The sequence below is a fragment of the Pteropus alecto genome, unplaced genomic scaffold, assembly GCF_000325575.1.
Source record: "Pteropus alecto unplaced genomic scaffold, ASM32557v1 scaffold3, whole genome shotgun sequence".
NCBI lineage: Eukaryota > Metazoa > Chordata > Mammalia > Chiroptera > Pteropodidae > Pteropus > Pteropus alecto.
The window spans coordinates 41,626,414-41,643,160 of record NW_006442484.1 but is presented as its reverse complement, the minus strand read 5'-3'; the positions used below and the strand labels follow the sequence as shown (position 1 = coordinate 41,643,160).

The 16,747-nt window shown below is 38.1% G+C and overlaps 1 protein-coding gene across 1 annotated transcript in view; it reads right to left on the bottom strand.

The window, feature by feature from the left end:
* Positions 1–16,747, bottom strand: part of MYO3B (myosin IIIB) — a 342,946-nt gene that overhangs the window by 158,132 nt on the left and 168,067 nt on the right. The window contains exon 23 of the mRNA XM_015596448.1: positions 15,424–15,553. Within this exon, the coding sequence (XP_015451934.1) occupies positions 15,424–15,553 (130 nt within the window). The remainder of the gene's footprint in view (positions 1–15,423; positions 15,554–16,747) is intronic.

Below are 16,747 nucleotides of genomic sequence, written 5' to 3'. Positions count from 1 at the left end.
TGGAACGTTCAAAAGATGGCAATTTCCTGCCTGCCTCAGAGGATTTTCATCTCTTGGAAAGTACCCAGCGCCCATGATTTCATCTTTAGTCGCCTCTAATAATTGCCCCCAAATGATGGGTTGCTGTTTTAAATAATCATGTATGGAATTCAGCTTCCCTCTGCTGCCCCCTGTCGGTTTACAGGATTTGTTGCAGGGTTCCAGTGGTGACTGCTGGTGGGCATTTGTTCAGGAAATTTTCCTTTTTTAATTTTCCCAAAACAAGAAATAGGTTAACAAGCTAATAAAAAGAAGCTGGAAATAAAAAAAATCAAATGCTTTATTTCATCTATTATCAGATTAGGTTATCTGAGTAGACTTGAGAACTGAAACCATGTTCCTTACAGTCAGCTTGGATACTGAAAACCCAAATCACACCTTACCGTCTACATGAAAACGACTTTGTGCCATTTCTGTCTTTAGTTGCATGAATTTCTTCTACGAGGAGTCTCCTATCCAGGCAAATCATTGGATTATTCATTACAGGAACTTCCCTAAAGACCCAGGACACATCGACTCTTCAACGGAGAATATCCACAGACAGGTTAAGCCCTATGATTCTATGAACCTCTCATTTCAAAATCCGCACTTCACTGTTCCCACCAACTGTAGACTGTTGTTGTGATCTTTACCCAATCTTAATCAAGCTGCCTCTCTTTGAAAGACCTGCTTTACATCAAACTTAGTCCCTTAATAAATTCTGACCCTGCATTTGCTTTTCCAAGACTCTGCCAAAGCTTACTGTGGTAAGCAATTAACTCTGCTTTATCTTACCAATAGGTTGTGTGACTAATGTTTAGGGAATCAACTTGGGACAAACCTATGCTAGCGTGATATGGTGATTGAAATGTTCTAATTTCAGTTAATAACACTGTACCTAATAAAAATGCAAGGAGTTAAATTCAGTAGTTGTATAAAACATACTATCGTATTTTGTATGCTTAAAAAGTTTGTCTTTACATAACTATCTATCCTAAATCTATACCAAAAAGCATGTTTTAGATTTGATACATTGAGATAACTTAAAAGAGTAACAAAAATATTACACAGTTGTAGGAGCCCTAGAGAGAAAGTGTGATGTTAGATTTTATTCTGCAGCTTTTACTTCCTCCCCTGGCATTTGTCTTTGATTCTGAGTGTTGATATCAATAAATGGTCAGGGGGAAAGTGGGAGAGTTCCCAGCCCACTTAATCTCTCAAGAAAAAAACATGGATAATTTATATATTATGGAAGGGGCTGTAGTTTATATATTTTGAAAGGGGCTATAGTAAAAGACCAGCCTGTACTCTTGGCTGTTTTATTGAAGATATGCACAGATAGAAAATTCACTCTCTATTCTGAACATATAACCTTGCCTTTATCATGTGTGCAGGAAGTTCAAAGCCCAAAAGAACCCCTTCCCCAATTCGCAGTTGTTGGCATCTTAAGGACTTTTCTGCATGATGAACACCTTTAGACTATTTATCTGCTTGAAGGAAGCCAAACCAATGTTTTCATGGATTTTTTTTTTTCATTTAGAATGTGAACTAGAGCTTTTAAGATTTGTGACCCAGAGACTTCAAATTTGCAGAGCTGAGGAAAACATAATAACTCCTTCTTTCTTCCTTAAGCTTTAAAATTCATAAACAGGAAGTCAGCTCAGCACACAACTGTACTGAATCATCAGGGTGTTTCAAGAGGGCGATGAGGTTTTTCTTCCCTAGCTCGGTCAATAGTGGAGCTGAGGCTCCGTTTTCTGCATCTTGCTGTGACCTTGGTGGAAGTTGCCAGTTCGGTCTATCTTGATGACAGAAATCTGCCCTTAGAGCCAAATTGTCTGCCTTCCCCACATTTTCTGGTGGAGTTTGCTTGGAAATAACATGGTTGCCAATGACATGACATGTATTCACATAAGTACTGGAGCCCAGACTGTCAATCTCTATCCAAGAAGACGACCCATTTGGAAAAAAATGAAATACACACACACATATCTGCCAGCACCCATGTGCCACTGACATGTGAGAATCACTTATTTCAGTCTCAGAGCAACATCCATATACAATAGAGTGGTTTTTAGTCCAATCAGGGCCAGTCCTGAGCAAAATTGTAATTTTTGCAAAGGATATATTCAAGTTACCTCACACCTCTTTTCCCATCTCTATTTCCACTTCTGAAGGCACAGCAAGGCTTTAATGCTGTATGGCTCTCCTTCCTACCCCGACAAAACAATTTTACTTCCTTGCCCCTTCCAGGCAGCACAGACCTCCTCCATATTCCCATCAAGCCTTTTCTGTCTGTGTTCTAAACCCTCAGTTATCAATTCTCCTCCAACAACTAATCCAGATCTAATCTGTTCATAGATAAATGCATTACTTTACTCAGGTGAGACATTTATATGTAAAGGAGAGCAGAATTTGTCACTAGGTCAACACTGTACCATTTCTTGTAGTTCCCTCTTACAAAAGGGTCCACCCCGCTTACATCACATTGCTGGACATTGATCTTGATCAAGTTGCATAACCACAGAGGGTTTTCTCCATGGATGCCATGGCAGAATGCTATGGCACACAAGCAGAGGATCACCAATCTACTCAAACTCCTCATTTGACATACAAGCGAGTCACAGAGAGCAGAAGTGATCTAAAGTCAATGGCAGGCCTGGGATAAGAATCTAGGTTTCTCAATTTCAAGTCTAATGTCCTTTTCATTGCTTCCATGCTAAAGAGGAAGAACCAAAGAACAGTTTATAGTTCCAAGCCCTCTATTGGGCATCTTGCACAATGTGATGTTGACAGCCTCTTGTTTTTGAAGCCCTGAGTGTGGCTTTCTCAGTCTTAATCGAAAACACAAGGAAACATAATGTGCTTCACAGAGGGAAATCATATAACTGACTCACCGTCAATAGATAAGATGTGTTGAGCAGAGCTTGTAAGGAGGGATTTTTTTCTGTAGTAATCAGTTTATTCTCTCTCAACTAGGCATTTAATTTAGGATTCTAGTCTCATACTATAGCATGTCACTTTTCTACATGCAACTACCTGACCTATATGAGATTTTACTTAGACTTCAGCCTCATTAGCATTTGTAGTAGCTAGCTAGCTTGAGTTCCCTGGCGGCTTGTATCAAATCACTCATCTTTGGCCACACAGATGGATGAGTACTCTGAAGGCCACTGGAAGAACACAAAGCTTTTGTCCATGGTCCCACCAGTACCTTGTGATGCCTTAATAAAGCCTTCCTTTTCCATGTTTTCTCTCTCCAAAAATTGCCTCCATAGTTTGTGAAGAGATTCAGAATAGGCTTCCCCAAGATATGCTACACTGGCATGTGGATTATTTTGAGCTAAAGGCAATTGAGACCCTGCTGGCTCAAGAGAAACTTTTACATCTCCCTCAAAGAAAGGAAATTTGGGGACCTACCAATAATAGAAGTAACTTTGTGATCTATTTACAGGGCAGCACAAATTTCTATTTACTGAACATCTGCTCTTCTTATTGTCCTGTGATTTACTCTCCTCCCCTCTGAAGTCTCAGAGAATCTCACCTCATTCCTTAGCTCAGGATGTCATATATTTTACCTTTCTATCTCTGAATCTCTTATATATGTTGGGTCTCTGACTTTCTCTTGTATGAGGGATTCCTGTATGTATATAACTAAATTTGGTTATTTTCTTTAGTTAATCTGCTTCATGTAGATTTGATTTTTAGACCAGCTGAAGGAACCTAGATGGGTAAAGGAAAATTTCTTCCTCCCCTACATTAATATTTTCATTGGTAGGAAGTGGCAAGTAACTTATTTTTAGGCTTATAATTGTTAACGCTCTTGTCACAGCTGATCACCATGAGCAATTAGCAATGGCTCTGTTTCTGTGGTCTCTTTTCAGTTAATCTTCTTTCTTCACTTTGCTATTGTGGATAAAGTGAGCTTATTCAGATCTCTGATTTTTGTATCACTCCTCTTGCTTAGCACATGAGATAGTTTTTTGTTCTCTCTTCGCAAATGTTTTTAAGATGAAGTAATTCAAGGTGCTTATCTTCAACATCTTCATATTTATTCTCTTAGTAAAAAATTATGCTTCTATCAGTTTGCAAATTAGCAAATACCAGCCATTTTGAAACATGAGATGCTTACATAAATCTTTTTTCCTATGGAGTCTCTGAAAGCATTCAAAGTTAACTTTTGACCTGTAGGTATCCAAGTCTAATTTACACTTACACCAATTGTTTTGCTTTCTTTCAAAAAATGACTATTCCATATCACCTAGCTCCTTTTTGAAAGGACCTAATTTGAACGTTCGGGTGTATATCTTTGAGAAAAGCTATAGTAACTTAAGAATCTAGAATATAAAGAGAGGCAGACTGAGGAAGGCGATACTCTACAGGAAACAAAACTTACAACATGCCTAATTGGCCAGCATTACTCAAATCTAAGCTACATTGCCATAGGTTTTCTGTATACCCACGCACCCAAATTACTCTCTCATTACACACACACACACACACACACACGCACACACATTTCTGTTTGTTTGTTCGTTTTTACTAATTTATAAAATGGCAGTGCCCAGAAAGCTTCCTCTATTGAACGTTGTATGTGTCATGGTGTTGAAGGATGAAGTTAATGTAAGTTTTCTTAAGTATGAGCATTGCTTTTTTTTGAGACCTTGGCTTTATGAAACTGTGATACAGCATCCAGAATAATTGTTTGATTTCAAAACTTTTTCTAAATTAAAGTCTTATCCTGCCGACTTGGGATGCAATTAATTACTGATTTTGTTTTTTAAAGAATAGAATCTACTGAGAATAAAGGCCGACAAGATTATTTCTCTGATGAAGGAACTCTACAAGCATCACAATTCTATGTTAATTATAGAGGCTGTAGCTACTCAGGGCATTCGTGTCTGAGGCTTTTTAGGTCAATGCAAATATTTACCTTATAACAGCATTTATCTTTAAAAATGATTGATTCCTTATAGAGGTTACAGTTCTTTAAATCCAGGCACTAAGTACTTCCATTCTCATCATTAATTAAAAAAAAAAAATTTCTTCAGCACCTACTATAAGACTTGCAACATTCCATACACATAGTAGAGGCTTTAAAAAGTTTACTGAAAATGCTCCAATGCACCAGAAAAACATTTAAGGTAATTTCTACCCTTGCCTTCTCTAGATAGATCATCTCTTCCATCTCTTGGCAAATTTCAGTATCACGGATTCTTCTTTCAGTCTTTCAAGAACACTATAACTCATTATTCCACTGAAGTAAGCAATGAACCATTTGTGCAATGTTAGTGTAGCACCATGGATGAGTAATAAAACCGAGTGAAATAGATTTACGGTTTAAATGCTTCTAGAGAATGTCTCTTTCAAAGCCAAAGATGTTCTTTGATGCAACACTGAAAACTACCCATGAATCTAACATTGTGTCTTGTAGCTCCTCATTGAAGTCTAAACCCCAAGGGGGCAGGCACTAAGTCTATTCCATTTACCACTATATATCTAGTGCTTAGCATTATATACCTAGCACGTAGTAAGTGCTCAATAAATATATGTGAATAAATGAGTGAATGAATAATGTAGCATTAAATTTTTATTTAACATGACATCTAATGCCCTCCAAGGGCAGGCCACAACTCACCTCATTTCCTTCCACATACCCTAAACTTTTTGCTAGTCTCTGGCCATACCATGCTCCCTTCATATTTTAGACTCTTTGCTCAAGCTATTTGAAGCCTGGATTGCAGAGGTGAAGTGGTAAAGATTGTGAGTTCTGGGGTCAAAACACCTGGGGTTTGTCTTCAGCACTGCTGCTTACTTGTTAAGAGGGCTTGAACAAGTTACTTGCTTTACTAGTATCTGGATTTCATCATCCAGAAGGCTAGATGAATGAGCCTGTTAAATTGATAGTTAACAGTATCAATGGTGAGTGAAGATGCTGATGTTGCTGGTGTAGGAGATTTGATTAGAGCCACATGGAACACCTAGAGATCCTAGTTGGCCAAGGAGTTTTGGCTTAAGCTAAATCACTTGACTCAGTGTACTGACAATCTCTTCAGCACATATTTTGAGATTTACAAAAATGTTATTAATTAGGGGTTTCAGTTAATAAGAGTTTTATAGAATACCCAACTTTTTAAATCTTTGGCTAGATGAGCAGAAAAAAAGCAAATAACCCAAGCATTTAAGGTTTTGGGGTTTATTTTATTCTTTCTTGTTTATCTTCTTAAAATACTGTTTTTAAAACACAGGAATCACAAACTCTCAACAGGAAAGGAGGAAGGAAGGAAGGAAGGAAGGAAAGAAGGAAGGAAGGAAGGAAGGAAGGAAGGAAGGAAGGAAGGAAGGAAGGAAGGAAGGAAGGAAGGAAAGAAAGAAACCCAAAGTAGTAATATTATCAATTGTCTTTTTAAAAATTCATCAGAGATAAGGAAATAAAGGAGAAATCCACTTATTGTATCCTATATTTGTCCCTCTGCTATGGATCAGAAAAGAGGTAACAACACTTACATAACATTTATTGAATGTTTACAATGTAGTAGATACTGTGCTAAGTGTGTAAAATGAATTATTTAATATGACAATCCTATGCGCCATGTCCCCAATTTACCAAGAAGGAAATTGAGGCAGAGTATTCAAGTCTCTTGTCCAAGGACATATCTGCAATGCAGAGCACTGAGCAGTGATGCTGAGAAAGCCCATCAATGAGCATGGCCTAATTAAAGACTTTGTGGTTGTTTCAGGGGTTTTGAGGATACTCAAGGTAGACCACTGAGTAATTGATGGGACTGCTGCCTGGCCAGATTGATTGAACCCAACTGATTTTAATGATGTCTGGATTTTTTCATCATTTACACACCAAACCAAGTCATCTGCATGGGGATCCCATTGATCACTCAGCAATCACTATTTCTGTGGCTATGCCAACTCTAATCATCTGGAAAAAAGTTGATTTGGGTTTTGTGTAAATTGAACTACCCTTGTGAAAATGGAAAGAATGGAACCAGTCTGCTAAATGTAAACCTTAATAAAATCTTAGTGTTTCTCTCTCCCATTTCCAACTCTCAAGTTCAGTTAAGTGATATTTTAGTTTACTGACATCTCACATGTGCACACCAGTAAAGTTCACAATTGTTACTCCACACAGCTGTGGTTTACAGCTTCTCTTTGCATACAACACGCTGGAACCAGAGCAAAATAACTTTTATATGCTTCTAACATATGGACCAGACTGTTAGAAGCTGGTCTTGTGTTCTAAAGAGAAAAATACAGTTTCTATTAACATGACCCAAATTCCTGGGGAAAAGTGTTAAGTTGTGATCCATCTCTAAGTAGAGAGATTATAATTATAATGGCTTTGTTTCTAATTTATTTGATTTGAAGTGCCTCGAGTTATCTTTTAGTATTGGAGTGGGGGTGGGGGAATGACCCAAAAGCCCCATAATAAAGAAATTTTATAGTGGAATGAATTAATAAACTATAAATGGCCTTGAGACTTTTTCTCCAATAAGAGCTATGGAATAAAAGCAAAAAACCTTTTATCTTAAATGGGAACATATTTCTTTTCTATGAATGAGAAGGATGCTGACTGAGAGAAGTAGAATTTGTTTTTCCTGCATTTCTGACCATTTGAAAAATCAAAACTGCCATATTCACTGTACTTGACAGGGTCATTGAAGAAATAAAACAAAATAACTCTAAATTGAAGTGCCACTTAAAAATAAAAAGTACATTCACTGTCACATTTAGGAGCTATGAAAGAAGTATTAAAATGTGTGGGGGAAAGACAGCGGATCTGATTCATAACAGATACTAACTTACCCAATATTAGTCATTATTATGACTCACCATTGAAGGTTATCTTAGTTTCTTATTTTTAATTTTCTAAGGTTATTTTTAGTTTTCTAAACACATAGCAGCAACAGGGTTCTAGAGTTAGGAAAGCATGAGGAATTTTTGGAAATGGATTAAGACCATGCTGGAAGGTTGTCCTGGAAAAAAAAGACCCTGGGGAGAAAATTCTCTGATCAGCATTGCCTTAGTGGATCCCATTTGACTCTTGATCCTCAAGATGCTTTTTTTAAAAAAAAGCATCCTACTGGTTTCAGATGCCCTGTACACAGGAGCCATCCCTTGGTATTTCTGCAATAAAGATACCTATTGGATTTTCTGACTCAGTATTCATTATACTTTTTGACCATGGAAATTTCTTATTCACCTCACACCTCTTCACATCCCACAAACCTAGTGTTTCATGAAACACTTTGGAAAACACTGCTCTTGATACTGATCAAATGGGACCTTTCTATCTCCGCAAAGAGAGCAAAAGGAAAAGCTTATGCTAGAACTCTGAAAATCCAGAACAATGACTTTTCTCACACACTGCAAAAAGTCTGAAGTCAAGTCTGTATGCAATAAAATATTATTTTATGAAGAAACAAGAATTTCTTTTCTTTGAGAGAGCCCACAAGAAAATCTCTTTGGCATTTCTGCATTTGTCTTTGAGAGCAGGAACGAGGCACTTCTGTGGCCGTGGCAGCAATTCTCTATAGCACATCATCCAACACATGAAATGTGGCTAGTCCAAATTAAAATGTGCTATAGGAAAAAAAGTAAGATAGCACAATAACTTTTATATTGATTACATGTTGAATGATAATATTTTTGATCTGTTAAAATATTATTAAAATTAATTCTACCTGTACTATTGACTGACTGTGTCTCCCTCCACCAACGCCATTCATATGTTAAATCCTAACCCCCAATATGATATTTGAAGGTGGGGTATTTAGGACTTGATTAGGTAATTCATGAAAGCAGAGCCCTCATGAATGAGATGAGTGCCCTTATAAAAGAGCTCCTCAGGGAGCCCTTATAAAAGAGCTCCTCAGGGAGCTCCTTTGCCCCTTCTACCAGGTGAGGACACAGTCATTTCGTGGGGGATACAATTCAACATGTAAGAAGTAGTCAAAAAGATGGAGTTACTAAGTTGATAAGAATGATCACATTGAGAGGAATAAAAATATAATGCATAAGAGGGGAATAGTAATTGGAGGATCAAAGTCCTTGTGAAGGTGAGTAAGGAAGGAATGCAGAGGATAAGTGGACAGCTGGCTTGCAATAAGAGCAGGGATAGATCATTTAGATTAGAATGAAGACAGAAAATGCGAACAGATGCAGTGTGGGTAGATTAGGTTCAACTACCTACTTATTTATTCAGCAAATACATATTGAGTGGCTACTATATGCTAGGTATTGTTCAAAACTTTGAGGATACAGAAATGGCAAAACCAGACCAAAACCCTGCTATCTTGGAACTTATACTGTAGTGGAGGAAGATAAACAATAAATAAGATAAATAAGTGTACGTAGTGCGTAAGGTAATGATAAGTGCTACGGAGAAAAATAAAATAGAGAATGGGGATATAAATATTGAGTAGGCTGAAATTTTGACAAGTGTAAGCAGGAAAAGTAGATTTTGAGGAAAAAAAACCTGAAGAAAATAAAGAAGCTAGCCATGGATATGTCTGGGGGGAAAATGTTCCAGATAGAGGGACTAGCAAACACAAGGGGACCTGCATAAAACCTGTAGCTAAAGTCATATTTAATGGTGAAAGATAATGCTTTCCCTCCAAGATCAGGAACAAAGCGAGGATGTCTCCTCTCACCACTTCTATTCAGGGAGTCCTAGCCAGTAAAATAAGTCAAGAGAAAAAAGCATAAGGTTGGAAAGAAAAATAAAAGTTCTTATTTATAGACAATGTGACTGTATGTAGACAATCCTAAGGAATTTACAAAACCAAAACCAAACCAAGCAAACCTCCTAGAACTAACACGTGAGGTGAGCAAGGTTGTGGGAGGCAAGGTCAGTCCACAAAAATCAATGGTATTTCTATATATAGTACTAGCATTGAACAACTGAAAATCAAAATTAAAAATAAAATTTATACTAGTACCAAATAATGAAACATTTAGGTGTAAATCTAACAAAACATGTACAGGATCTGCATGCTGAAAACAAAATACCGATTAAAGAAATCAAAGAAGATCCAAATTGATAGCAAAGATATTAATTCTTCCTAAACTGATCTACAGATTTTATGCAATTCCAATAAAAATCCTAGCAGGTTTTTTTTTTAATATATAGAGAGAGACAAGTTGCTTTTAAAAGTTATAGGGAAAGGAAGTAGAATAGCCAAAACAATTTTGAAAAAGAAGAATAATGTTGGAGGAATCACACTTCTTGTTTTTAAGACTTACTATAAAAGCTACAAGAGTCAAGACAGTGTGGTATTAGTGAAGCGTTAGACACATAGATCAATGAAACAGACCCACACAAATATAACCAATTGGTTTTTGACAAATGTAAAAGCAATTCAATGGTAAAGGGATAGTCCTTTCAATAAATGGTTTTGGAACAATTGGACATACTTATGAAAAAGAATAAATCTGAACCTCGAACCTTATATAAAAATTATCTCAAAATAAATGCCAGATCTAAATAGAGAATGTAAAAGTATTTATTGAGCATCTAATTACACACAGCTCCACAAGACTCCTTGGGAACATCTTTCCTGGTTCTCTATAATTTATCTTTAACACCCCTGCTCAAGTTTTAATTTCTCACCCTGAAGCTGTTCTCTTCAGAAGCACACCCTGACAATCTATAGCACTGAGATCAGCATCAGGAACCCACTCTCCACTCAGCAGCTCCCCATCATTTTTCCGTCTTGCTTCCCTCTCTCTGCCCTGAGTCCTTTCCTCTGTGTCCTGTTCACTTAATCATCCCACTTCCACTTCCTTCTCCTTTCCAGTACCGTGGACCTTCGCTTAGAAGGCCTTATTACTCCCAGAATGCTCAATTTTCTCTAGTCTCTCCCTCCTTGTTTTTTTTAAATCTCTTCCAAGAAGTCTTTCTTAGTTAAAAGAATTCTTTCTCATCTTGATTCATGGTATTTCCATGACTTTTCCTTCTACTTATTGTTTGCATAGACACAGTGCTTATATTGCCTCCATTTTTTGATTTACATGCCTGCTCAGAATTTACATCATTTTGTGCATTTTTATACATTTTAGGATTTGGCAGTCTATCCGTCCCTGACTATTCTAGCTGGGGCTTTCTTTTATTCTTTCTAGAAAGCACGTATACATAATACTATATCTAGAAAGATGAAATTTTCGTAAGTGTCTATTGACTGAGACACACTCCCAAATTAAATAGAAAGAAATGGGCCTCTGCGTGAAGAGGAACTGATTCACCAGGGCTCCCTGAGAGGGTTGGCTCATCACAGCCTCCGTTGCAGGAAGAGCTGAGCACTGTCTATGTCTGTAACCCTGAATCTTTGTCATTTATAGAGTCCGCTCATTCTGTTAGACTCATTTGCTGAACTACCAGGATGGAGCAACCACAAATGGAAAACAAAAACTCTGAGAGATGGTTACTAAAAGACATCCTCTTAAGAACTTAATGCAGTTAATTTGGGGAGTTCTGGAATCAGGAACAATCAATGGCAAGTATTTTAGCAGTGAAGGTGTTATAGTGCTTTGCGGATAAAACGTAGGGTCTCAACTTGCACCCCCCCTCCTCAAATAAAAAGAGGAGCCAGTAGAAGTCAAGATCGAGAAACTTTACTGTTGATTTTTACAAGAAATAAAATTCCAAACACAAGACCTGAGAGTTCTCGGACAGGAGAAGACAATGGAGATAAAACTCAGTTCTAGATTCTGAAGCAAAACCAGACTTTCAGACTTAGACAATGTTTCCTCTGGTGCTACCCTGTTTCCTCTAGTTTCTCCCACATTCTGAATGCCTTTAAAACCCCAAACTACTATTTGGAAGTCAGAATTCACGATTCAAAGGCAGAAATGGTTTTTCAAGTTTCTTTTGTAACTTCCTCTTCTTTCTGCCCCTGAGCCTTTCGAACCTTTCTCTAGTTTACCAGTAGCCAGTGGAACATTCCCCAAACAGGAAAATATGCCGTGAAACCTTGTTATAACATCTTTCCTTTTAATGCTTTTCTACCTAGATTATTCAGTTTAAAAAGTCCTAGATGAATGGTTAGAAAGTAGTGTTGCTGCCACGTCAAATTTTCACACATAAAATCAGAGAATTTCCTATCAATAGGAAGAATTACAAAGAAAATTTTTACCACATCTGAAGTGGCCCATCTGCAGACAAGAAAGTGGTCGTATAAGAAGGGAACAGAGAGAATCCATATTGACTACAGCTGCCTCCACTTACCCAATCAACACTGAGTATTGTGGAATGAGAGTGTGCCCCTCAGCTCCTCCACCAGATACAGCTGTGTGCCAGCAGAAGTAGCTGCTGGTACAGGGGCTGTAGAAATCTGGGAACAGCTGATGACCCTGGGCCTCATGATCTCACACCCCATGTTTTTAACCTTTTCAGTATCTGGAGATGTACAATGTACACAGGAAGGTGAGTACAAGGGGCAAGAAGATGCCAATTGGATTACTCTCCCTGATTTTATATTATAGTTTTACACAAACACACACAGAGGTTAATTCTCTCAACCTTGGTAAGAGATTAAACCAAGGACCAATTTTTCTATTTGATATCTACTAATGAAGGGATTGTTACCTGCCCAGAAGCCCAGAGAGGAGGCTGACTTAAAAGGACACGAATGTGAAAGCAAAAGACAGCAACAGTCCAGCTACCAGGAAACATCAACTTAACTGGTCAGGAAAACTTAAATAAAGAAATTAAAGTTTTTCTTTGTATTTTAAGACTTCTCTATTGTTCAGGGGAAAACGTATTATTATAAAATAGAATGTATGTACAGAGAAATGTGCAAAACACAAATGTATGGCATAATAAATATTATAAAGTAAACATCCATGTAACCACCACCAAGACCAGGAGCCAGAGCATTGCCAACATCCCATTGGGATCTCTGCTCCGAACACTGAGGAGTCCAACGCTGGACGGCTTTTTTAAGTTTGGAACTAACAGCCTCTGCGGCTTCCCAACTTTAATCTTTCCCTTCCTTTCTTTAGTTCATCCCCTAAGAAAAGTTTGTAAAGTAATTGCTCTAAATATCTAAGCTCACTGAACTAGTACCCCATCTATGTATTTAAGAGTTTGAAGCAGGGTAAATGAAAATAAAAATGACCAAGAAAATTGTTTCTCATGCACTGAAAATATTAGCATATTCTTTTCCAAAATGCCAGGATGTGTGGGACCTTGCTTTCAGCCAGGACACTAAGTACAGCCACATCTCATTTAGAAAGGGGCATGTGCCTGAAATAAGTATTTGCAATTTCAGCAAAAACAGTACAACCTACTTTGGTCCATGAAGGTTTTCCTACCTTCAAAGGCTGTAATATAATAAAACCAAAAAACATAGAATATGGGTGTTTTAAAATTTAGAAGCTTAATGAATGTTCTGACCTTCAACATAGGATGTACAATCTCTTTAGAACTGAGGTTTGAGGGCAAATACTGTCATAAGGAGATAAATTAGTACCCAATTCTAGACACAAATGAATGTAAAAGAAAGTTCCAGTTGCTTTTGGGCAAAGCCATACTATTTTTATCTCTATCTATCTTCCCCTTTGCTGCCAAAACAATACCTTATTATTATTAGCTGTTCTATAAATGTTGATCAAAATCACTTTTACACGAATAATTTCAGAAAAAGAAAACAGAATCATGCTTATTAGTTTTGATGTGCATTTATGGCTTCTCAATTATACTCAAAATGTAGAGAAAATAAAGCTTAGGATTTCAAAAGAAATAAATATGCACAATATATGACTCAGGAAGACACATTTGTTTCTAGTCTTAGCTTTCACTTCTTTTTCCTCCAGGTGATGCGCAGTGCAGTTTCAAGGCAAGATTCAGGAAGAGTTTAAAGAGAGGAAGAAAGCTCTTTTGGAGAAAAGCAAAAAAAAAAAAAAAAAAGCAGAGGCAATCTCTTTGTTCCTGTTTTTCTTCCCGCTTTTAGGTGATCAGTGAGAGCAGAAGGCTGGAGGCAGAGCCTGACTTCTTACCTAGTGCCACCTAGTGGCCTAGACCATGAATTTGTTTTCATTTTGCCAAAGGTGGAAAAATTGGAAATTTCAAAGTTGTGAACAGATTTGACAAGTCATTACTTATATTTATGGGAAAGTCAGCTGATAAGTCATTTGGAGATATTTTATTTCAAAGAATACATCCCTATTAATAATGACTATGTCTTCACCTCTGCACCGAGTTGTCTGATGAGTTTACACTTTGGTGTCTGGTGAGGAAGCACTAGCCTTGCCCACACGCACTTACTCTTCAGAAGTCAATAATGAATCAAATATTCACTGTGATCAAGGGAGTTCTGGAAAGGAAGATGGAGGAAAGCCTTCTGATGGGCTCTTTACTATTTCTGTTTAAAAGAGCATGTTCGAAGAAACTTAAGGAACTTTCAACTTTCCTCTCAAGTTTAGATAAAGCAAAGGTTGTAGACTGTGGCATTTTTCTTAACCAAGCTTTTCATTCCTCTGCATGTCAATAAATTCAGACCTGGCAGCCACTCTCTTTTAGCTTGGAAGGGGCTCATGCTAGACGTGGGTGCCAACGATTTCAAGAGGGATGAGGGAAGAAAAGAAGAGAAAATTATGAACACTGTTAAAGAGGTTTCTCTCCCTCCTGTCGTAAAAGCACGCCCACAGCTGTTTCCAAGCATTGCATCAAAGATATAAAGCCCCTGAAAGGAACACAGTAAGAAGATCGAGGCTGCTGCTCAGCCAAAGGTAGCAGAATCCCAGGTAAATGGAAGGAGCTCGACCCAGTTAGAACCTGTTTTGGTGAAACAGCAAAGAGCAGGATGTTTCGTTCTTTGGCTCTAGCTTCCTCCTTCCTGGCATGAGGATTGACTGAGCAACTTAGAAGTTGACTGTAAGTAGGCAAACACTGTGTGTGCAGACCAGTGGTGGACCTGTTCCAAGCTGGTTAGGAGAGCGGTGGGGTGTGCTGGATGACTGGCAAGAAGTTGGACCAGGTAACCTCTGAGAACTCCACTGGATGACTTTGATTCACCTCACTCCCTTCACTTGGAATCGTACATGAATAGAAACAATCTTCCTAATAATTCTAGGTAAACAGACCACTCTAGAGTGTTTAGCATTAATTAATAACATATGGTTTTATAAATGGTTTTATTAATAATATATGGTTTAATAATGAAAAGTCTAAAAGTTATGTTATAGAAAGTATGTGTGTGTACTGATGCTGTGCAATTAAATTGCAAAAGAAATAACAACTTTTCCTTTTCTTGAACTTAGACAGGTAGACTTTTACCCCTGCTTAAAGTTCAAAATGTTAGTGTGGCCCTGGCAGTTTTCGACACAACCTAGAAAAGCCCAGCGGGGCTTGTAGAAGCGTCTGGCCCAGGGCCGTCAGGGGGTTCCAAGTACCTGTTTTGGTTAAAGGGATTGAGAAGAGCTGTTGAAGAAGCTTGTTTTCTGACGTTCTCAGGACTACAACCACATCAGCAGGGAGAGTGTCTCTGTTTTTCTCAAGAACCCCAGAAGCATCATATAATACCTGCAACATACATAGCAAATCACAAGTTATAGCCACTATCATGTATCATTGGTGACACTGGCAAGTGGTCTCAGATCAGTCATTAATCGACCTCTGTATAGAATTCATCTTGACACAGCCATGATTTTAAATCTAGACCACCAGGCAAGGGCAAAAATTTGTAATTTTTGACAGGCCAGTTTATTTTAACTTCTTGCTCAGTTGCTCTTTGAAGAAAAGAGTCATATCAAAGATCTATCACTTCAGAATAATTATTGAAATATATTGGGCGCTCACTATATGTGAAGCAACCATCCTATGAAGTAAACACTGTTATTATCTCCGTTTTCCCGGTGGGCGAACAGAGGCTTAGAGAGACGTTTAATAATGTGCCTACGGTCACACTTTTCACAAGTGGTAGGCAGGCATCCAAGCCCAGGCGGTTTGGCTCCATGCTCATAACCACTGTACTCTCACTGCTTCCCAGGGTACTGCTTACAACACCCGAGTTCTCGGGGATGCTGAGCAGTTCTCAGTTCTCAGGACGAGGGCATCCAGGTCAAAGGAATTTTAAGGAACACTTCGGAGAAGTAAGTGGCAAGTGGCAAATGAATTCAGGAAAGGACCCAGCCCAGAAAGAAAAAAGATCCTTTTATTCTTTAAAATCAAGAAAGGAGAAGAGGAAGAAAGAGGGAGGAATTGGGGTGGGGTAGGAAATAGGTGTGAAAGGACAGAGAGATGGAAAGAGGTGCGAGGAGGCAGACAGGAATGGGAGGCGGAAGAGAAAAACGGGGGAGTGGCGATCAGGGCAGATGTGGGTATCTCAGACGTGGAGAACTTTAATAAGCAGTCAGATATCGATGCTAAGGTAAATGAAATATTTAAGGACAAAAATTAGATTGCAGTTTCTAACAAAGACCCAAAATAGATCCCTTCATGTGCTGTGTCGAGAGAAAAACAGTCCCCTTTACTTGTGAAGGGGTTCAGACAAGTCTCCCCAAAATATAACACTCTAGCATGAAGATTATTTTGAGCTGAAAGCAATCAAAACCTAGAAGATACAGAAAAAAGCTCTTTACCTTCCCTTCGACTGCCTAAATTTACATCGGAAGGGTCCCTAACGAGGAAGAGAGCTATTACCAGAGATTTCTTTTTACCTTAAGAAACTTATCTGCACAACAGGGCAAACTTTGGTTTTCCAGACTCTCTCCTGCC